This window comes from Bombina bombina, chromosome 1 (genome assembly GCF_027579735.1).
Source record: "Bombina bombina isolate aBomBom1 chromosome 1, aBomBom1.pri, whole genome shotgun sequence".
NCBI classification, from domain to species: Eukaryota; Metazoa; Chordata; class Amphibia; order Anura; family Bombinatoridae; genus Bombina; species Bombina bombina.
The window spans coordinates 1,217,659,200-1,217,683,789 of record NC_069499.1 but is presented as its reverse complement, the minus strand read 5'-3'; the positions used below and the strand labels follow the sequence as shown (position 1 = coordinate 1,217,683,789).

The following is a 24,590-nucleotide window of genomic DNA, read 5'->3' as shown; positions in this document are numbered from 1 at the left end:
TGTACCCCCCCCCCCAAGGTTTTAGGCCTTCTTTGGTCATAATATGTTTCGGTCAGGGAGTAATATGATTCATCTTTGCATCTCAACTGCAAAGGGCTCTAATGGACTTTTATATATATATATATATATACAGTATATATATATATATATTTATATGTCTCTGTGTGTGTTTATTTATGTATATGTATGTCTATAAATACATATATACACATATAAATACACTAGTCCTAAAGCAGTTCCAATTCTTGCTCCCTATTTCTCCCCCCTCTCTTTTGCGCTCTCTCTCTCCCCCCTCTTTTGAGCTCGCTCTCTCCCCCCTCTTTTGCGCTCTCTCTCCCCCTCTTTTGCTCTCTCTCCCCCCTCTCTTTTGCTCTCTCCCCTCTCTTTTGCTCTCTCCCCCTCTCTTTTGCTCTCTCCCCCTCTCTTTTGCTCTCTCTCTCCCCTCTGTTTTCCTCTCTCACTTCACCATGCCGCTGCCACCACGGCTGCTCCCGTCGGCCACGCCCCTTCATGCGCGCTCCCATTCGGCAACGCCCCTCAACACGCCTGCCGGTCACGCCACCATAACGGCATGCCCGGCCACGCCCCCCCATCATGGTGCACCCGGCCACGCCCCCACCAGGCAGTTTCCACAGTGCGCACTCCTCTGCTGCTCAAGGCCAGGTATATTTGTCCTTGTGCAGTCTCTACTGCGCATAACTGCATCTGACAAACATACCTGGCCTTTTATTATATAGGATATGTACACACGTATAAACATATATATATATATATATATATATATATATATATATATATATATATATATATATATACAAGGTGGCCCTCGTTTTACAACGGTTCAATTTACACCGTTTCAGAACAACCTTTTTTTACAGTCATGTGACTGCTATTGAAAAGCATTGAGAAGCAGTGCATTTATTAAAATAGCAAGAAGGTGGAGCTGTCCGCTTGTGTAGCAGCAAAGCCAAGCAAGCTGAAATTAATCAGTTTAACCAGACCTGAGCTTTCGAGCAGATTTCAAAGGAACAAGATCTTCCTGTCTATAACTCAGTCCAGATTGGAATGCATAGAAAGAACTGTTTGCAGAAAAATGCAAGTGAAGTCTGTGTTGTGGGATTATTTTATTAGGTTTATAATGCTGTTTAGCAAATGTTTTTGTTCATTTAACTTAGTTTTTAATGATATATTCTGTGTTGTGTGATTATTTTATTAGATTTATAATGCTGTTTAGCAAATGTTTTTGTTCATTTAACTTAGTTTTTAATTATATATTCTGTGTTGTGTGATTATTTTATTAGGTTTATAATGCTGTCTAGCATTTAAAGTCTTCATTACAAAGCTTTTAAATTAATGTATTAGGTGTTACTTATGACAATTTTGAGAGGGGCCTGGAACCTCTCTCTCTCACTTCCCATTGATTTACATTATAGACTGGGTTTCAATTTACAACGGTTTCAATTTACAACCATTCCTTCTGGAACCTAACCCCGGCGTAAACTGAGGGCTACCTGTATACACATACGTGTTTAGATGTGTATGTATCTCTGCTAAAGCCCTTTAGCTGCCTTTTTTTCCCTAACACTTCATATTTTTTGGAGCACTTATAACTTTTTGGTGCAATATTTTTATCAGATAGTGTTATGAGTGTAACTGTATTTTGTAATGTTTTTTTGTGTGTGTTTTGTGACACTTTTTGTTTTGTGAAAATGTTAACCTGAGCTCTGCGGACATGGTAATTATTCTATTGTAAATCTTGACTGCGCTCAGGCGATCATGTTTACTTTCCACTAGTTATATGAATGGAAAACCTGAAGAGCGCAAACAACTGCGATAAACGCCTTATTGCTCACGCATTACTGTCGGCACTTCACTCGTAATCTGGCCCTAAACGAGTTGAATTTGTAGAAAAAGCAAACATCCTTATCTGTTATCTTATCTACCCCCCCCCCCACACAGGCAGATACATTTGCCATATTAGTATGTCACTTCCACTAGGCTGTTGCTTATTCTTGTTTACTTAGCTTTTCTTTAGAGAACACAAACGTATTTACTAATCAATATGTGGTTTTAACAGGCAAGATTAACTATTTCTTAACTGGCAAGATTAACTATATCAAATGACAAAATATAGGTAAAGTTAAATGTAAACAATGTAATACCTCCCGCTTGTAAAATTAATAATTGGGAAAATATTTAAGGGGAGAACTTTTTACATTTACTGTGGTGTAAAGTTACCGTCTGAATTAACAACGCAAAGAATGTACACGCTCTGATAGTTGAAAAATGTACTATAAAACCTATATTTCATAATATAATGCCAGAAGTTGGTTGTTTTTGAGTTAGCTATGTCCACCGTCTACATTTCTGCATAGTTTTGGAAATTGTAATCGTCACGGAGCGCTGCGTCAAGTCAACGAGGAATATCAGCAATGAATGAATACTTTGAACACGCCCCGCCCCTTAGGTTAAAACCCCGCCTAGCATTCGTTTTGTCATGAGAGTAGACACGCCTTCGTACCGACTTGACGTTTTCCTTTTGTTACATTCAAAGCTGTCAATAAAGATTTTTGAGGCTCAGAGCACTCTGGGATATGTATGAATTGTAAGAACCAATTAGAGACAAGCATCTTGAGAGCGCGAGGAGAGCAGTGGAGACAAGGTGGAGGATTACTGGTATGGGCAGGAAATTGAGATTACACACAAATACATGCTACATATCAGAGTGGTTGTCAGTCTGCAGGGCGACAACGAAAAATTAAGTTCTTAGAGTGCAGAGAGAATAAGCGCGACTCAATAGAGAAAACACCTTTAAGTGGAGACTGAGACATCGATACTTACATCGCCTGCAGAGAGAGAGATAATGGGACAACCGGAAAGGGGAGGGTCCAGCTAAATAAAGTAGCATACCGGAGTGAGAGAGAAAAAAAGAGAATGTGTGTGAGAAGCATTAGGAATGAACCAAAGAGAAAGAGAATGTGTGTGAGAAGCATTAGTACAAACCAGAGAGAGAGAGAATGTGTGTGAGAAGCATTAGGAATGAACCAAAGAGAAAGAGAATGTGTGTGAGAAGCATCAGGACAAACCTAAGAGAGAGAGAATGTGTGTGAGAAGCATTAGGATAAACCAGAGAGAAAGAGAATGTGTGTGAGAAGCATTAGGAATGAACCAAAGAGAAAGAGAATGTGTGTGAGAAGCATCAGGACAAACCTAAGAGAGAGAGAATGTGTGTGAGAAGCATTAGGATAAACCAGAGAGAAAGAGAATGTGTGTGAGAAGCTTTAGGATAAACCAGAGAGAAAGAGAATGTGTGTGAGAAGCATTAGGAATGAACCAAAGAGAAAGAGAATGTGTGTGAGAAGCATTAGTACAAACCAGAGAGAGAGAGAATGTGTGTGAGAAGCATTAGGATAAACCAGAGAGAGAGAGAATGTGTGTGAGAAGCATTAGGATAAACCAGAGAGAAAGAGAATATGTGTGAGAAGCATTAGGACAAACCAGAGAGAGAATGTGTGTGAGAAGCATTAGGATAAACCAGAGAGAGAATGCGTGTGAGAAGCTTTAGGACAAACAAGAGAGAAAGAGAATGTGTGTGAGAAGCATTAGGATAAACCAGAGAGAGAATGTGTGTGAGAAGCATTAGGATAAACCAGAGAGAGAATGCGTGTGAGAAGCTTTAGGACAAACAAGAGAGAAAGAGAATCTGTGTTAGAAGCATCAGGACAAACCTAAGAGAGAGAGAGAATGTGTGTGAGAAGCATTATGATAAACCAGAGAGAAATAGAATGTGTGTGAGAAGCATTAGGATAAACCAAAGAGAAAGAGAATGTGTGTGAGAAGCATTAGGAATAAACCAAAGAGAAAGATAATGTGTGTGAGAAGCATTAGGAATAAACCAGAGAGAAATAGAATTGTGAGAAGCATTAGAATAAACCAGAGAGAAAGAGAATGTGTGTGAGAAGCATTAGAATAAACCAGAGAGAAATAGAATGTGTGTGAGAAGCATTAGGATAAACCAGAGAGAAAGAGAATGTTTGTGAGATGCATTAAGATAAACCAGAGTGAAAGAGAATGTGTGTGAGAAGCATTAGGATAAACCAGAGAGAAATAGAATGTGTGTGAGAAGCATTAGGATAAACCAAAGAGAAAGAGAATGTGTGTGAGAAGCATTAGGAATAAACCAAAGAGAAAGATAATGTGTGTGAGAAGCATTAGGAATAAACCAAAGATAAATAGAATTGTGAGAAGCATTAGAATAAACCAGAGAGAAAGAGAATGGGTGTGAGAAGCATTAGGATAAACCAGAGAGAGAATGTGTGTGAGAAGCTTTAGGACAAACAAGAGAGAAAGAGAATGTGTGTGAGAAGCTTTAGGACAAACAAGAGAGAAAGAGAATGTGTGTGAGAAGCATCAGGACAAACCTAAGAGAGAGAGAATGTGTGTGAGAAGCATTATGATAAACCAGAGAGAAATAGAATGTGTGTGAGAAGCATTATGATAAACCAGAGAGAAATAGAATGTGTGTGAGAAGCATTAGGATAAACCAAAGAGAAAGAGAATGTGTGTGAGAAGCATTAGGAATAAACCAAAGAGAATGTGTGTGAGAAGCATTAGGAATAAACCAAAGAGAAAGATAATGTGTGTGAGAAGCATTAGGAATAAACCAAAGAGAAATAGAATTGTGAGAAGCATTAGAATAAACCAGAGAGAAAGAGAATGTGTGTGAGAAGCATTAGAATAAACCAGAGAGAAAGAGAATGTGTGTGAGAAGCATTAGAATAAACCAGAGAGAAAGAGAATGTGTGTGAGAAGCATTAGGAATAAACCAGAGAGAAAGAGAATGTGTGTGAGAAGCATTAGGACAAACCAGAGAGAAAGAGAATGTGTGTGAGAAGCATCAGGACAAACCAGAGAGAAAGAGAATGTGTGTGAGAAGCATTAGGACAAACCAGAGAGAAAGAGAATGTGTGTGAGAAGCATTAGTACAAACCAGAGAGAAAGAGAATGTGTGTGAGAAGCATTAGTACAAACCAGAGAGAAAGAGAATGTGTGTGAGAAGCATTAGGATAAACCAGAGAGAAAGAGAATGTGTGTGAGAAGCATCAGGACAAACCAGAGAGAAAGAGAATGTGTGTGAGAAGCATTAGTACAAACCAGAGAGAAAGAGAATGTGTGTGAGAAGCATTAGGATAAACCAGAGAGAAAGAGAATGTGCGTGAGAAGCATTAGGATAAACCAGAGAGAAAGAGAATGTGTGTGAGAAGCATTAGGATAAACCAGAGAGAAAGAGAATGTGCGTGAGAAGCATTAGGATAAACCAGAGAGAAAGAGAATGTGTGTGAGAAGCATTAGGATAAACCAGAGAGAAAGAGAATGTGTGAGAGAAACGTTAGGACAAACCAGAGATAGAGAGAATGTGTGTGAGAAGCATTAGGATAAATCGGAGAGAAAGAGAATGTGTGTGAGAAGCATTAGGATAAATCAGAGAGAAAGAGAATGTGTGTGAGAAGCATTAGGATAAACCAGAGAGAGAATGTGTGTGAGATGCATTAGGATAAACCAGAGAGAGAATGTGTGTGAGAAGCTTTAGGACAAACAAGAGAGAAAGAGAATGTGTGTGAGAAGCATTAGGACAAACTAGAAAGACAGAGAATGTGTGTGAGAAGCATTAGGATAAACCAGCGAAAAAGAGAATGTGTGAGAAGCATTATAATAAAACAGAGAGAAAGGGAATGTGTGTGAGAAGCATCAGGACAAACCAGAGAGAGAGAGAGAGAATGTGTGTGAGAAGCATTAGGACAAACTAGAAAGACAGAGAATGTGTGTGAGAAGCATTAAGATAAACCAGAGAGAAAGAGAATGTGTGAGAAGCATTAGGGCAAACCAGAGAGAGAATGTGTGAGAGAAGCATTAGGACAAACCAGAGATAGAGAGAATGTGTATGAGAAGCATTAGGATTAACCAGAGAGAGAGAGAATGTGTATGAGAAGCATTAGGATAAACCAGAGAGAAAGAGAATGTGTATGAGAAGCATTAGGATAAACCAGAGAGAAAGAGAATGTGTGTGAGAAGCATTAGGATAAACCAGAGAGAAAGAGAATGTGTGTGAGAAGCATTAGGACAAACCAGAGAGAAAGAGAATGTGTGTGAGAAGCATCAGGACAAACCAGAGAGAAAGAGAATGTGTGTGAGAAGCATTAGTACAAACCAGAGAGAAAGAGAATGTGTGTGAGAAGCATTAGGATAAACCAGAGAGAAAGAGAATGTGTGTGAGAAGCATTAGGATAAACCAGAGAGAAAGAGAATGTGTGTGAGAAGCATCAGGACAAACCAGAGAGAAAGAGAATGTGTGTGAGAAGCATCAGGACAAACCAGAGAGAGAGAGAGATAATCTGTGTGAGAAGCATTAAGATAAACCAGAGAGAAAGAGTGTGAGAAGCATTAGGACAAACCAGAGAGAAAGAGAATGTGTGTGAGAAGCATTAGGATAAACCAAAGAGAAAGAGAATGTGTATGAGAAGCATTATGATAAACCAGAAAGAAAGGGAATGTATGTGACAAGCATCAGGACAAACCAGAGAGAGAGAGAGAGAGAGAATCTGTGTGAGATGCATTAAGGTAAACTAGAGAGAGAAAGAGAATGTGTGTGAGAAGCATCAGGACAAACCAGAGAGAAAGTGAATGTGTGTGAGAAGCATTAAGATAAACCAGAGAGAAAGAGAATGTTTGTAGAAGCATTAGGACAAACCAGAGAGAAAGAGAATGTGTGTGAGAAGCATTAGGACAAACCAGAGAGAAAGAGAATGTTTGTAGAAGCATTAGGACAAACCAGAGAGAAAGAGGATGTGTGTGAGAAGCATTAGGACAAACCAGAGAGAAAGAGAATATGTGTGAGAAGCATTAGGACAAACCAGAGAGAAAGAGAATGTGTGTGAGAAGCATTAGGACAAACCAGAGAGAAAGAGAATATGTGTGAGAAGCATTAGGACAAACCAGAGAGAAAGAGAATGTGTGTGAGAAGCATTAGGACAAACCAGAGAGAAAGAGAATGTGTGTGAGAAGCATTAGGACAAACCAGAGAGAAAGAGAATATGTGTGAGATGCATTAGGACAAACCAGACAGAAAGAGAATGTGTGTGAGAAGCATTAGGATAAACCAGAGAGAAAGAGAATGTGTGTGAGAAGCATTAGGATAAACCAGAGAGAAAGAGAATGTGTGTGAGAAGCATCAGGACAAACCAGAGAGAAAGAGAATGTGTGTGAGAAGCATCAGGACAAACCAGAGAGAGAGAGAGAGAATCTGTGTGAGAAGCATTAAGATAAACCAGAGAGAAAGAGAATGTGTATGAGAAGCATTAGGACAAACCAGAGAGAAAGAGAATATGTGTGAGAAGCATTAGGACAAACCAGAGAGAAAGAGATTGTGTGTGAGAAGCATTAGGACAAACCAGAGAGAGATTGTGTGTGAAAAGCATTAGGACAAACCAGAGAGAGATTGTGTGTGAGAAGCATTAGGACAAACCAGAGAGAGATTGTGTGTGAGAAGCATTAGGACAAACCAGAGAGAGATTGTGTGTGAGAAACATTAGGACAAACCAGAGAGAGATTGTGTGTGAGAAGCATTAGGACAAACCAGAGAGAGATTGTGTGTGAGAAGCATTAGGACAAACCAGAGAGAGATTGTGTGTGAGAAGCATTAGGACAAACCAGAGAGAGATTGTGTGTGAGAAGCATTAGGACAAACCAGAGAGAAAGAGAATATGTGTGAGAAGCATTAGGACAAACCAGAGAGAAAGAGAATATGTGTGAGAAGCATTAGGACAAACCAGAGAGAAAGAGAATATGTGTGAGAAGCATTAGGACAAACCAGAGAGAAAGAGATTGTGTGTGAGAAGCATTAGGACAAACCAGAGAGAGATTGTGTGTGAGAAGCATTAGGACAAACCAGAGAGAGATTGTGTGTGAGAAGCATTAGGACAAACCAGAGAGAAAGAGAATCTGTGTTAGAAGCATAAAGCCCGTGACACACTGCAAGCGATGCGGCGCGAGGCAAAGCAGCTGCTTTGCTCCGCGTCGCATCGCTTCTGAAGTTCAAATATTTCATCTCTGATCGCTTAGCTACGCGACCTGACGCAGCAGAGTGCTCAGAGATGAAAAGGCAAGACACACTGAGCGCGCACAGCTGCATCTACACGCTGCACGTCGCTCTGCTTGCAGTGTGTCACAGCCGGACAAACCAGAGAGAGAATGTGTGAGAGAAACGTTAGGACAAACCAGAGATAGAGAGAATGTGTATGAGAAACATTAGGACAAATAATTGTGAGAAAGAGAAGATGTGAAGCTGAACATCAGGAAAAGTAAAAAATGTGAGATAGTCACTGAAAGGCAGCTCAATGAAAATGTTATTTATTACAACAAATACAGTATAATAAAAAGACACTACTCAAATGTATTCCACAATAATGCAAGAATTGAAAGTATCAAATGGCAGGAATCCATAAAGCATAAACATTATATGTACAAAGCACTTAATCCAAGCTTGAGACTGGGAAAGGTTTGGATTACGGAATATTTGTATATTTGCATTGGTTAAATAGGGTAGCATAGCGAGGGGATGGGACTATGGCCCCTATTTATGAAAGGTCTTTCCAACCTGATCCGACACTGCGGATCAGGTACGCAAGACCTCGCTGAATGCGGAGAGCAATACGTTCGCCGTATTCAGCATTGCACCAGCAGCTTACAAGAGCTGCTGGTGCAACGCCGCCTCCTGCAGACTTGCAGCCAATTGGCCGCTAGCAGGGAGGTGTCAATCAACCCGATCGTACTCAATCGGGTTGATTTCTGGCAATTCCTGTCCGCCTGCTCAGAGCAGGCAGACAGCGTTATGGAGCAGCAGTCTTTGTGACTGCTTCTTCATAACTGCTGTTTCTGGCTAGTCTGAAGACTCGCCAGAAACACGGGCCGTCAAGCTCCTTTTCGGAGTTTGATAGATAGGCCCCCCCAAGTATTAACAACTATTAATCTAATTGTGTTGTATGGCCTGAACTACAACGCACACACACAAAATTTATGAAGTTAAAAAAAACAAAAAACACAGATAAATTATAACCGTTTAAAAATAAATAAAAGACAAAACTAGGAACAATTCAGACTAGTTAAAAACTATTAAATCGTAACAATAATTTCCATAAAATGACCCCAAGCATGTATACTGTTGCTAGAAGTTAATTTACCTATGGGCTTGACACAGAAAGCAACTCCTAGCCGCTGCAGCCAGACCATCACTTTAAAGTAACAGTCTACTCCAGAATTTGTATTGTTTAAAAAGATAGATAATCCCTTTATTACCCATTCCCCAGCTTTGCATAACCAACACAGTTCTATTAATATACTTTGTACCTCTGTGATTACCTTGTATCTAAGCCTCTGCAGACTGCCCCCTTATCTCCGTTCTTTTAACAGACTTGCATTTTAGCCAAACAGTGCTGACTCATAAGTAACTTCACAGGCATGAGCACAATGTTATCTATATGGCATATGGGAATTAGCACTGTGAAAAATTAAAAATGCAGAGGCGCCTTCAAGGGCATAGAAATTAGCATATGAGCCTACCTAGGTTTAGCTTTCAACAAAGAATGCCAAAAGAATAAAGCAAATATGATAAAAGTAAATTTGAAAGTTGTTTAAAATTGCATGCCTATCTGAAATCATGCAAGTTTAATTTTGACTAGACTGTCCCTTTAATGACAGAAGTAAGCACAGTTGACTACAGCCTGCTTTAACATGACTCTGAGTACAACTTCAGCCTGGAAGTCAACAGATTGAAGTGCACACAGCTCTTTCAACCATGACTCTGACCCTTAGGTCTTGCGTGCTACTGTAACAGCATTACTCAGAGCCACAGTCAGGTTCAGTGGTGGGCAATGCTAATGTTGTAGAAACATCCAAGTGTAAATGTACATAAAATGGACATAAAATCGTGTGTTAATCTAATAATGTTTCTTCAGATCTCCTCTTAAAATGGATACTGAAGGGTTTGGAGAACTCCTGCAGCAAGCAGAAAAGCTTGCAGCAGAGACAGAAGGAGGAACGGAACTACCTCACGTGGAAAGAAATCTTCAAGAGATTCAGCAGGCTGGAGAGCGGCTGCGTTCACGAACAATGACCCGCACATCTCAAGAATCAGCCAATGTCAAAGCGTAAGAGTCTGCATGTTGGAATGTTCTTATTCATAATGGAGTTGTGTGTAAGAGAAATATATACTAATAGGAAAGGTGAGATTGTCTATGTTGTTAGAAGTTGTGGCTATAGTACTTTATGATAGGAATAAATTACCCACGGGAGAATTCTTTTACTTTAGTTGGTAAAAGGAACTGGTGCTAGTTTAGTGTCTGATGAACTCTGGGGAAGTTTGAAGACTTGTTAAAGGGATAGTAAAGTGCAAATTAAACTTTTATGATTCTTATAAGGCATGTCATTTTAAACAACTTTCTAATTTACTTTTATCATCATATTTGCTTTGTTCTCTTGTTATTCTTAGTTGAAAGCTAAACCTAAGTAGGCTCATATGCTAATTTCTAACCCCTTGAAGGCTGCCTCTCATCTGAATGCATTTGACAGTTTTTTTACAGCTAGAGGGCGTTAGTTCATGTGTTTCATATAGATAACACTGTGCTTACACACTTAGTTATTTAAGAGTCAGCACTAATTGGCTGAAATGCAAGTCTATCAAAAGATCTGAGATAAGGAAGCAGTCAGCAGAATCCTAGATACAAGGTAATTACAGATGTAAAACGTATATTAATATAACTGTTGGTCGTGCAAAACTGGGGAATGGTAAATAAAGGGGTTATCTATCTTTTTAAACAAAAGCATTTTTGTTGTTTACTATCCCTTTAAGGAGGCTGGTGTGTGAGGTGTAGCTGAGTTTGCAAGAGGTATTATTCAGAGGTAGCTTGTGAAGTCTAGGAAGTGAGTTAGATTGCTGCTCCCTCAACAAAGAATACCAAGAGAATTAAGCAAATTTGATAATAGAATTAAATTGGAAAGTTGATTAAAATTGTATGCTCTGTCTGAATAATGAAGGGGAAAAAAAGTGTTTCATGTGCCTTTAAGGCCTTGAGAATGTATATGAGGTTAAAAACATTTTGACTTTTATAGGTCTGTTCTACTGGGTTCTAGAGGTCTAGACATTTCTCATATCTCCCAACGACTTGAAAACCTCAGTGCAGCCACAACCTTTGAGCCCCTTGAGCCAGTGAAGGACACAGATATTCAGGTGAGTTTGCATCTTTTTGCTTTGTTACAGGTGGACATGAGAAGTTGTCATCTTAGCTTTTGTGTTCAACAAGTATTAAAATGGGTAATTACATTGTTATGGTGGTAATAAATGTGAAACATACATGTACTTTTACATATCTTAGATACTTTTCTCAATTTTCAATGCTAATGTTGTCTGGTCAATGTAAGCTTGGGCTGCAAGTCAAAAACTCCATCAGTCAAGTCATTTTGGCTTGGAAAGGGATTGTACATTCACACTGGAATAATGAATTTCATTAATGATCGTACATGTAGAACAGCATAAGCTTCAGTCAGTAAAGTTTTCCCACACACAATAATTTCTTTTTCTATTTAGTGTTTAGCTACAAACATGCTATTTAACAGTTGGTTTCTAAAGATCTATTTATGTCTGTATGTCTTTAGTATGAGCAGTATGGTATTGATAGGGTGGATGAACAACTTTTTTGATATTAGGTGTTTGTGTTCCAAATCAGTAAGGTACTTCTGTCTTTTGGTGTAATGCACGGCCTTGACAAAGGCACATGAGAGGGATGAAATTTTGACCAGTACCATGTCTTAAAGTAAAGTTAGACAATCAATATTATTGCCATAGTTTACAATTACCCTATTATATCTAGTCGCTAATTTTTTTTTTTTGGTGTTCCTTCTTAATATTTCATACTTACATCCTTTATTGCAGCCTCATATCTTCCTCCGCCCCGCCCTCCATTTCCTGCATTTATTTTACATGTAAAAGCGGTCCCACCCACTCTTACGTGTTAATCCGTGCGCATTCTTGAGAACTTAAATTTATTGCGCATGCGTGCTTAGTGCCGATGTGTTTAAGTCATTGGCTGTTTCCCTGTATAGCTCAATGCGCATGCGCGTCTCATGGACGTGCTTCTAGACACGGAGTACATTCAATGAGACGCATGCGCATATTAAGGTGGGGGCGTTTAATGTAATTTCCAGATGCACTGGGGGACCAATAGAAATATTGATAACGATATTCGTCATTGCAAAATAATATAAAATATTAAAAAAATAATAAACTTTTGGAGCTAGGTGGAGAAATGGCGATATAGCCAGGCAAAATAAAAGGTACATTTTACTGATAAATATATAATGTTTAAAAATATCATGAATTAAAGTAGTTATTTTGCGCTATATTTTGCTTTGCAGCATAGAGGTGCTGGCAACTTTCCTTTTCCTTTAAACTATTGTAAAATAATCAAAAAAACTTTCGGCTAGATTTGGAGTTTGGCGTTAGCCGTGAAAACCAGCGTTAGAGGCTCCTAACGCTGGTTTTAGGCTAACTCCGGTATTTGGAGTCACTCAAAAAAGGGTCTAACGCTCACTTTTCAGCCGCGACTTTTCCATACCGCAGATCCCCTTACGTCAATTGCGTATCCTATCTTTTCAATGGGATCTTTCTAACTCCGGTATTTAGAGTCGTGTCTGAAGTGAGCGTTAGAAATCTAACGACAAAACTCCAGCCGCAGAGAAAAGCCAGGAGTTAAGAGCTTTTTGGGCTAACGCCGGTTCATAAACTTCTTAACTACTGTACTCTAAAGTACACTAACACCCATTAACTACCTATGTACCCCTAAACCGAGGCCCCCCCACATCACCGCCACTCGATTCAATTTTTTAACCCCTAATCTGCCGACCGCCACCTACGTTATACTTATGTACCCCTAATCTGCTGCCCCTAACACCGCCGACCCCTATATTATATTTATTAACCCCTAATCTGCCCCCCACAACGTCGCCTCCACCTGCCTACACTTATTAACCCCTAATCTGCCGACCGCAAAGCGCCGCCACCTACATTATCCCTATGTACCCCTAATCTGCTTCCCTAACATCGCCGACCCCTATATTATATTTATTAACCCCTAATCTGCCCCCCACAACGTCGCCTCCACCTGCCTACACTTATTAACCCCTAATCTGCCGAGCGGACCTGAGCGCTACTATAATAAAGTTATTAACCCCTAATCCGCCTCACTAACCCTATAATAAATAGTATTAGCCCCTAATCTGCCCTCCCTAACATCGCCGACACCTAACTTCAATTATTAACCCCTAATCTGCCGACTGGAGCTCACCGCTATTCTAATAAATGTATTAACCCCTAAAGCTAAGTCTAACCCTAACACTAACACCCCCCTAAATTAAATATAATTTACATCTAACGAAATTAATTATCTCTTATTAAATAAATTATTCCTATTTAAAGCTAAATACTTACCTGTAAAATAAATCCTAATATAGCTACAATATAAATTATAATTACATTGTAGCTATTTTAGGATTAATATTTATTTTACAGGCAACTTTGTAATTATTTTAACCATGTACAATAGCTATTAAATAGTTAAGAACTATTTAATAGTTACCTAGTTAAAATAATTACAAAATTACCTGTAAAATAAATCCTAACCTAAGTTAGAATTAAACCTAACACTATACTATCATTAAATTAATTAAATAAAATACCTACAATTACCTACAATTAAACCTAACACTACACTATCAATAAATAAATTAAATACAATTCCTACAAATAACTACAATGAAATAAACTAACTAAAGTACAAAAATTAAAAAAGAACTAAGTTACAAAAAATAAAAAAATATTTACAAACATAAGAAAAATATTACAACAATTTTAAACTAATTACACCTACTCTAAGCCCCCTAATAAAATAACATAGACCCCCAAAATAAAAAATGCCCTACCCTATTCTAAATTACTAAAGTTCAAAGCTCTTTTACCTTACCAGCCCTGAACAGGGCCCTTTGCAGGGCATGCCCCAAGAAGTTCAGCTCTTTTGCCTGTAAAAAAAAACATACAATACCCCCCCCCCCCAACATTACAACCCACCACCCACTCACCCCTAATCTAACCCAAACCCCCCTTAAATAAACCTAACACTAAGCCCCTGAAGATCATCCTACCTTGTCTTCACCTCACCAGGTATCACCGATCCGTCCTGGCTCCAAAATCTTCATCCAACCCAAGCGGGGGCTGGCGATCCATCATCCGGTGGCTGAAGAGGTCCAGAAGAGGCTCCAAAGTCTTCATCCTATCCGGGAAGAAGAGGCGATCCGGACCGGCAACCATCTTGATCCAAGCGGCATCTTCTATCTTCATCCGATGACGACCGGCTCCATCCTGAAGACCTCCACCGCGGACCCATCTTCTTTCGGCGACGTCCAACTGAAGAATGACGGTTCCTTTAAGGGACGTCATCCAAGATGGCGTCCCTCGAATTCCGATTGGCTGATAGGATTCTATCAGCCAATCGGAATTAAGGTAGGAATATTCTGATTGGCTGATGGAATCAGCCAATCAGAATCAAGTTCAATCCGATTGGCTGATCCAATCAGCCAATCCGATTGAGCTCGCATTCTATTGGCTGATCGGAACAGCCAATAGAATGCGAGCTCAATCTGATTGGCTGATTGGATCAGGCAATCAAATTGAACTTGATTCTGATTGGCTGATTCCATCAGCCAATCAGAATATTCCTACCTTAATTCCGATTGGCTGATAGAATCCTATCAGCCAATCGGAATTCGCGGGACGCCATCTTGGATGACGTCCCTTAAAGGAACCGTCATTCTTCAGTTGGACGTCGCCGGAAGAAGATGGGTCCGCGGTGGAGGTCTTCAGGATGGAGCCGGTCGTCATCGGATGAAGATAGAAGATGCCGCTTGGATCAAGATGGTTGCCAGTCCGGATCGCCTCTTCTTCCCGGATAGGATGAAGACTTTGGAGCCTCTTCTGGACCTCTTCAGCCACCGGATGATGGATCGCCAGCCCCCGCTTGGGTTGGATGAAGATTTTGGAGCCAGGACGGATCGGTGATACCTGGTGAGGTGAAGACAAGGTAGGATGATCTTCAGGGGCTTAGTGTTAGGTTTATTTAAGGGGGGTTTGGGTTAGATTAGGGGTAATGTGGGTGGTGGGTTGTAATGTTGGGGGGGGTATTGTATGTTTTTTTTTTTTACAGGCAAAAGAGCTGAACTTCTTGGGGCATGCAGGGCTGGTAAGGTAAAAGAGCTTTGAACTTTAGTAATTTAGAATAGGGTAGGGCATTTTTTATTTTGGGGGTCTTTGTTATTTTATTAGGGGGCTTAGAGTAGGTGTAATTAGTTTAAAATTGTTGTAATATTTTTCTTATGTTTGTAAATATTTTTTTATTTTTTGTACTTTAGTTAGTTTATTTCATTGTAGTTATTTGTAGGAATTGTATTTAATTTATTTATTGATAGTGTAGTGTTAGGTTTAATTGTAGGTAATTGTAGGTATTTTATTTAATTAATTTAATGATAGTATAGTGTTAGGTTTAATTCTAACTTAGGTTAGGATTTATTTTACAGGTAATTTTGTAATTATTTTAACTAGGTAACTATTAAATAGTTCTTAACTATTTAATAGCTATTGTACATGGTTAAAATAATTACAAAGTTGCCTGTAAAATAAATATTAATCCTAAAATAGCTACAATGTAATTATAATTTATATTGTAGCTATATTAGGATTTATTTTACAGGTAAGTATTTAGCTTTAAATAGGAATAATTTATTTAATAAGAGATAATTAATTTTGTTAGATGTAAATTATATTTAATTTAGGGGGGTGTTAGTGTTAGGGTTAGACTTAGCTTTAGGGGTTAATACATTTATTAGAATAGCGGTGAGCTCCAGTCGGCAGATTAGGGGTTAATAATTGAAGTTAGGTGTCGGCGATGTTAGGGAGGGCAGATTAGGGGTTAATACTATTTATTATAGGGTTAGTGAGGCGGATTAGGGGTTAATAAGTGTAGGCAGGTGGAGGCGACGTTGTGGGGGGCAGATTAGGGGTTAATAAATATAATATAGGGGTCGGCGATGTTAGGGCCGCAGATTAGGGGTACATAGGGATAATGTAAGTAGCGGCGGTTTACGGAGCGGCAGATTAGGGGTTAATAATAATATGCAGGGGGCGGCAGATTAGGGGTTAATAAGTGTAAGGTTAGGGGTGTTTAGACTCGGGGTACATGTTAGAGTGTTAGGTGCAGACGTAGGAAGTGTTTCCGCATAGCAAACAATGGGGCTGCGTTAGGAGCTGAACGCGGCTTTTTTGCAGGAGTTTTTTTTCAGCTCAAACAGCCCCATTGTTTCCTATGGGGGAATCGTGCACGAGCACGTTTTTGAGGCTGGCCGCTTGCGTAAGCAACTCTGGTATCGAGAGTTGAAGCTGCGTTAAATATGCTCTACGCTCCTTTTTTGGAGCCTAACGCAGCCTTTATGTGGACTCTCAATTCCAGAGTTATTTTTATGGTGCGGCAGAAAAAAGCTGGCGTTAGCTTTTCGGGTCGTTACCGACAAAACTCCAAATCTAGCCGTTTGTTTCTTTAATGATACAGATAGCAGTGTTCTCCAGAAAATGTTGACAGCTAGCATAAAGTACCTGCGTGGCAATATGAAGTAGCCAGGTGGGGGCAGTGTAATATTTTCTAGTATTATATAATGTTCTGCTATGTAAAGCACAAATTTAATAGCATAATTTAACATAAATGTGTTTAATGATAATTTGTGCAATAAAAATGTAATTTTAATTTTAGCTTAATATTGGCTTAAATTTTAGCTGGGGGGTCAGTAAAATTAGCCGGTTGGTGCATACGCAAAAAATGTCCTGGTGAGAACACTGAGATAGAGCATACACTTTTATACAACTTTCCAATTTACTTCTATGATCAAATTTTCTGCATTTTTTGTTATTCTTTCTTGAAGGAGCAACACATTACTGCGAGCTAGCTGAAAACGTTGGGTGAGCTAATGACTAAAGTCATGTATGTGCAGCTTCCAATTAGTAGCTTTCTCCCAGTAGCCCATTGCTGCTCCTGAGTTTTGTATGCCTTTCAACACAAAGGATACCAAAAGAACAAAGCATAATAGGTAATAGAAGTAAATTGGAAATTTCTGTCATGCTCTGTCTGAATCATGAAAGTTTAATCTTGAATTTACTGTTCCTTTAATGCATATTAACGACTTTTTTGTGTATTTTTATATTGAGCACCAGGTTTTTTTTTTTTGTGGACTTAAGTATCTCATCAAAGTTCTCTAAATGGCCTCTTAGTTGGCTTATGCAGTTACTTAACCCCTTCAATACCGTGACTTTCATAGAAAAACTTGCCCAAAATACCAGAGAATTTTTAGTATTTTTGCTATCACTTAAAGGGACAGTCAAGTCCAAAAAAAACTTTCATTTTTCAAATAGGGCATGTAATTTTAAACAACTTTCCAATTTACTTTTATCAACAATTTTGCTTTGTTCTCTTGGTATTCTAGTTGAAAGCAAACCTAGGAAGGCACATATGATCATTTCTAAGCCCTTGAAGGCCGCCTCTATTTTATTTACTTTTCACAGCAGGGGAGAGCAAGCTCATGTAGGCCATATAGATAGCATTGCGATCACGCTCGTGGCTAGTGGCAGACACTGCACTAATTGGCTAAAATGCAAGTCAATAGATAACAACTTAAAGTCATGTGATTAGGGGCGGTCAGAAGATGCTTAGATACAAGTTAGTCACAGAAGTAAAAAGTGTTGGTTTTGCAAAACTGGGGAATGGGTAATAAAGGGATTATCTATCTTTTTAAACAATAAAAATGCTGGTGTTGACTGTCCCTTTAATTTAAACAGAAAAATAATGTCTTTGTGTTCAATGATGTATTTTATGTTCAAATTAGAGGCACTGTTATGGGGGCCAAATGTGCCCCCTCAAATGTGTGCCTCTACTTGGGACATTGGGAAACAAAGTATATATTTGACATAGACTTCCCAGGATTGCAGCACGTGAGTCTGTGGCTTCGCTACATTGACAACGTGGTACTATTCAGGGAAAGTGCAGAAAGTGAATTGAGGGCATTTGTTCAAAAATTAAATAATAAGGAATTGAACCTCAAGTTCACTATGAACATTAATATGGACGAAATTAAATTTTTAGACCTCACTATTTTCAAATGTAATGGTCAGCTACACACCTATCTATAGAAAACCTACTTCCACTAACAGTTTTTTGAGAGCCGATAGCCACCATCCACAGTTGTACTAGTGAAATAGCGTTCATCAGTGAATCTAAATTGTTGACAAACAGATTTAACCCTTTGAGTGCTAAGCACTTTCCCACCTGGGTGCTAAGCACATTTTTTTTTTTTTAATTTTACATTTTTAATTTATTTTATTTTTTTTACTTTTTTTTTTCCCCCTATATTGTCCATTGTCTTTTTTTACATAAAGTTGCGCGGTAACGTCATCACGCAAAACGGGAAGCCCCGGCGATGCCAGTCACTCTACAGGCACGATCGCCAGGGTAGGAGCGGGTGGGAGCCCCCAGATCTCCCTCAAGGTGGGAGAGTGCTAGCGACGGCTCTGAGCCGTCGTTGGCACCCGAGTGAGAAACTCTGCGACGGCTCAGAGCCGTTGTTAGCACTCGAGGGGTTAAGGAACATGGATATCCCATTAAAATAATTTCTAAAGGTTTTCAGAGGGTTAAAAATAAGTCAAATTGGAGTGTTAGACCGGGCCTCATGGAGTGGAGATAAATCTGTAAATATTAATAAGATAAGATTTATAACTCAATATAATGAGGGATGGTCTGATCTTCAGTCTATACTGAGAAAACACTGGCCATTCCTAAAAACAGATATGGATTTAAGTATAGTTTTAGGAGATTACCCTCAGATGACTGCAAGAAGGGCACCAAATCTAGGTGAGAACCTGGTACATAGCTTTTTTAGCAAACCACCGCAAACTGATAACTAGCTTCAGCATTCTTCAAATGAACCAGGATTTTACCTGTTCAGAATTTCCATTTGACTGTTAATACTATATATAGTTTTTGATTGATTGTATATATTTATATAAAAAAGTGTTAATAGGTAAAGGCCATGGTGTTATCTTTGTCAATGCTTAAATAAGAATTCTTTAAAAACTTTAAAAATTGTAATTAAGCGCAAATTAAGTACAACTGAGTATACAATATTGAGCTATGTGTTTAATTTTGTTGAGCTGTTCCAGTCATAAATGTTTTGCAGTATTACTACAATTAAGTTTGTTTGAGCCGGGATCATATGTTATAGTACATTTTTTTAATTTTTTTTTTTTATTATTATCAATAGGCAAACATATAACAATACCAACAAATGCAATCACATCCATCTATTCATCTAGACATGCAGTCAAAAGAAAAAGATACTCTCCATAATAACATCATGAGAAAATAAAAAGAATAATATAGGACAAGCAAAGGAGAGAAATCTTCAAATCAAAGTCCGAAGTTGGTAATTAGTTCAGAAGTCTTCACCCCATAATCAGGGCAATTTGTGTCCATTATGCCTATTGAAAAGTCTTTTAAACCCTTTTTTTCTTCTTAAACAGCTATTAAACATTTGACAATCAAAACACCCTGCAGCTACACATGGGCTCCAGGGTGATAGCTATAAAGCTCATCAGAAAAGAAGTCAACAATATTAACGTACACAATTATATAATGCTTTATCTAACATCTCAAATCATCATGACATTCAGTAAATTAGGCATAAGGCACCACTAAACTTGTGTTGGGTGGACAAATGTTTTCCGATACCAATTAATGACCTAAGGTGGCTTCCTAAATGTTCCATTCACCCCTCAAATTCGCTCCAGCATGTAAATGGTATTCTGGAAAGGATACAAAATCTGTCTCTGAGTCTGGAGATCTAAAGATTTTAAAGAGAGTCTCCATTTCCCAATAAAGCGCGCTATTCGCACGTTAACATCAAACAGAGTATCACATTGTTCACGCAGCAGGTTTTGTAATATCATTTGTTTGAGAAAGATAATGGAGGGTGCCTCTTTCTGAAGCCATTTATGAAAGACACTGTTTCTAGCTAAGAGAATGCTATTGATAAGAAATTTCTTGTCCTGTCTTGGGACTGTCAGTTGGTCAAGAAATAGAATCTGCATGGGCATAAGTGTGATATGGGTAGATGTGATTTTTGAAAGCCAGAAGGCGAATCTTAGGGCAATACCATAGGTAGTGTAGAAAGTCTGGGTAAGAACATTTGCCTCAAACGTTAGAAAAGTCTTTCCTCCACTTGCTCAATCTATTCGGGGTAATGTCGTTTTGATAAATTACTTGTATCTGTTATTCCCTAAGGTCCGCGGCTGTAGATGCAGACCAAGCGAGGTGGAGGCTATTGTATATAGTCTTAGCAGTTGACACACCAGGTAATCTCCTGCTCCAAACATTAAAAAGGTTTAACTGCAAACTAGGGATTTTGGCTACTATCAGCTCATTATAGATGGGAGATAGAGCAAAATTATGTGCATGAAACTGTGCAATGGTCCGAGCCAAAGGTGATCTGTCCCAAAATGTCCCACAGTTCTGTAAGATGTGGTTAATATAGTGTCGGACTTGAAAATAGGTAAATCTGTAATTATATGGGGTCAAATATCTCCTGCAAATAGTGTCAAAGGGCAGAACAGATTTAGTGAAAATATCTAAGAGTTTGTCTATGTTTATACCTAGAGTTTTCCAGGCCCAAAAAAACGGTTACATTGATCCAGGCAGGAACCTAGGGTTTCCCGTAATGGGTAGGTATTTAGTATGACGGGGGTCCCAGGCTAGGGTTTTAGTCATGACTCTCAAGCCCAAGAGAGTTATATCTCGGAACATAGGATGGCTCTATACAGTCATTGGAAACTCGGATGGGGTAGCGTGTGGTAGGAAGGAGAGAGACACCTGAGGCAATGACGCTTCCTCCTGTTTAATACTGGAGAAGTGTTGGGTATTCAGTTTCCAGTCTAATGCCAGCTTCGCTAGAGAGGCCCAGTTGTAATAGAGAAGGTTCGGTAGGCCCAGTCCTCCCTTAACATAGGGGAGATATAGTTTATGTGCACCTATACGAGGCTTGCCACCTTTCCAAAGGTAGGTTCGAAACGTGCTATGTCTTTCCGTCGCAGTAAGAGGGGGAGCATTTGCATAGGATATAGGAGCTTGGGTAGAACTATGGACTCTACCCATTAAAGAGAGCAGTAAATGCTGCCAGGTGGTTAAGTCTGTCTTAACTTGTCGGATCAGGGGAGTTACATTTTGGTGGTACTACTGCTGCGGATTAGCAGAGATACAAATGCTAGATAGGTTAGATAAGAATCTACAGTACGAAAAGGGTATAACGGGGCCGCACCCTCAGTGGGTCTGATATGAAAAGCAGCATATCATCCGCATAGAGAGCAATTTGGAGTTTGTGGGAGTTCAAATTAATACCGTGAAAAGCTGCTCGCAAATAGACCGATAGGGGTTCCAATGCCAGGTTAAAGAGGAGTGGGGATAACGGGCAACCTTGATGGGTACCTCTCTGAAGAGAAACCCAGGGAGGAGTAAAGATTGTTAATCAGTAGATACGCCACTGGATTAGAGTAGATATTTCTAAGAAAGGTAATGAAGCGTTCCAATATGCCAACGGTTTCCATAGAGAAAAAGAGGTGGGCCCACTCCACCCTATCAAAGGCCTTCTCTGCGTCCAAGGACAGCAGGAAGGCCTCCGGGAGAGTATGGATTGTTCCATTCTGCTTTGCCAACCAGTGGTGGGATACTGCATGGAGAACTCTCTGAATGTTAGCGACCGAGGAGCGGTGGGCATTGAAGCCTGTTTGGTCCAGGTGCAAAATATGGGGGAGTATGTGTTTTAGTCGGTTGGCCAGTAATTTGGTTAGCAGTTTGTAGTCGACATTTAAAAGGGATATAGGTCTGTACAACTCTGGGAGAGTAGGGTCTCTGCCTAGCTTGTGTATAACCGTAATATTTGCAGCAGAGAAAGTGTTGGAGGGGGTACTTTGGTCCGTGAAGTAATGGTCAAATAGGTCAGTTAGTATTGGGGAAACTTGGCCAGATAGAAGTCTATAGAATTCGGTCGAAAGTCCGTCCGGAACGGGTGTTTTCCCAAGCGCAAGCAATTTGATAGTCTTTGCAACCTCTTCCAGGGAAATTGGGGCATTTAGATTGTCAAGTTGTTCCAGTGTTAGTTTGGGGAGAGTACGTTTGTCCCAGAACTCCCTTTGTGCACTTTCAGAGGCTGGTTGTGATTGATATAGTTTAGAATAATTTGCAAATTCTGAAACTATGTCAGATGAGTTATTTGTTAGTTGGCCTTGGCTCATGAGAGCAGGAACCCCTCTATTGGCTTGCTTGATTTTAACCAGTGAGGCCAGGAACCTTCCAGATCTATTACCATGTCTCAAAAAGTATCCTTGATTTCTGTTTTCTTGGCGTATTGTATTTTGCAACAGAAAGGTGTCTCTCTCCTTCCTCACCGCAAAGTAAGAGGCTCTGTTAGCTGGGGTAGGGCGCTGGCAGTAGGGGGTATAGGTAGTAGTCAGTTGTATATTGTGATATTCCTCCCTACTATTATGAAGACATTTCGGTTTGGTCAGGTATGCAATAATGTCGCCCCTCAGAACTGCCTTAGCCGTTTCCCAGAAAATTGCAGGAGTATGTAAGTGTGAGCTGTTATTGACTACGAAGTCATCCCACTGTTTCATCAGATACATGTGAAAGTCAGGGGACTTGATAAGGTAATTCGGGAATCTGAACGCTCGTTTGTTTGTGGGTGTAGGAGAATGTAAGAGGGTCAGAGAGATGGGTGCGTGGTCCGAAATTGTGATATTGGCAATCTTAATGTCTGTGATCAGTAACTCCATAGAATTAGAGGTGAGAAAGAGATCTATTCGGGAGAGCGAGTTGTGCGCCTGAGAGGCACATGTATAGTCTCTACCTGTAGGATTACGTCTCCTCCATATGTCTTGTACACCTAGTGTGTTGTGAAGGGCATCAAATACTTTAAGGGGGAACACTGTCATGTCTCTTTGAATTTTAGCAGGAGCGGGGCTGGTAGGGTCCCTGAATCTGTCTAAAGCTGTATTTTGGTGCTAGGTTGAAATCTCCAGCAATTATGAGTTTAGGGTCTAGAAAGTGGGCCATAGAGGTAGTCAGGTTGCGCAAAAATGTAGGTGCTCTTTGATTAGGGCCATAAACATTGCACACAGTGTACCAGTCCCCTTGCCATTTCAATTAAACAATGAGGAACCTTCCTTCTGTGTCTATTATTTTGTCTTCTATCTGGTATTCTAGGCCTTTGTGAAAAAGAATAGCCATCCCTCTACTAGAGTTATTATAGGGAGCACTAAGGACCTCTGAGATCCATGTAACTTTTAGTTTATCATGTTCCGGGGCATTTAGGTGAGTCTCATGTAGGAGCATGATATGGGCCTGCGATTTCTTTAACTGCTCTAGAATAGTCTTCCTTTTAATGGGGGCATTAATCGCGCAACATTCCAGGACATAATCTTTAGCGTCATCTAAAGTGCATATGAGTGAGATATTTTATATATATATATATATATATATATATATATATATATATATATATATATATATACATACAAAACACAAAAAACCCAGCACTGACTAGCAGATTCACAGCAATGTTTAAAAGCAAAACTGGGGGAAGTCAGTTACATTTGGCGCCAAAGGATCAAGCCCAGGACCACGACAAGGTCTCCCCCTTCCTGGGACCCTAACCAGCACCCACACAATGCATACTAACAAACAAACCAACTGGGAACCTCCCAGGGTGACACAGGCTTTTGTAACCTCCCCTATGTAAATACAAAACACAGGAATGGACCGCACTCACAGACTGGACTGGGTACACATCCTAAGCCACTGTTAACTCCACAGCCCTGAACACTGACAGACAGCTGCAAAGTTCCCAGCAACCCAGGCAGTTAACCCCCGAGCAACCTGGGTTACAAAACATAATTTATGCTTACCTGATAAATTTATTTCTCTTGTAGTGTATCCAGTCCACGGATCATCCATTACTTATGGAATATATTCTCCTTCCCAACAGGAAGCTGCAAGAGTCCACCCACAGCAAAGCTGCTATATAGCTCCTCCCCTAACTGCCATATTCAGTCATTCGACCGAAAACATGCAGAGAAAGGAAAAACCATAGGGTGCAGTGGTGACTGTAGTTCAAATGAAAAAATTACCTGCCTTAAAGTGACAGGGCGGGCCGTGGACTGGATACACTACAAGAGAAATAAATTTATCAGGTAAGCATAAATTATGTTTTCTCTTGTTAAGTGTATCCAGTCCACGGATCATCCATTACTTATGGAATACCAATACCAAAGCTAAAGTACACGGATGATGGGAGGGACAAGGCAGGTACTTAAACGGAAGTTACCACTGCCTGTAAAAAACCCT

General features: G+C 39.7%; 1 protein-coding gene across 1 annotated transcript in view; it reads left to right on the top strand.

Annotated features, from left to right (window-relative positions):
* The first annotated feature begins 2,588 nt into the window (after window positions 1-2,588).
* NUP93 (nucleoporin 93) overlaps window positions 2,589-24,590 on the top strand; it is a 106,798-nt gene continuing 84,796 nt past the window's right edge. The window contains exons 1-3 of the mRNA XM_053700271.1: window positions 2,589-2,676; window positions 10,011-10,202; window positions 11,164-11,281. Coding sequence (XP_053556246.1) covers window positions 10,024-10,202; window positions 11,164-11,281 — 297 coding nt within the window. The 5' untranslated portion in view covers window positions 2,589-2,676; window positions 10,011-10,023. The remainder of the gene's footprint in view (window positions 2,677-10,010; window positions 10,203-11,163; window positions 11,282-24,590) is intronic.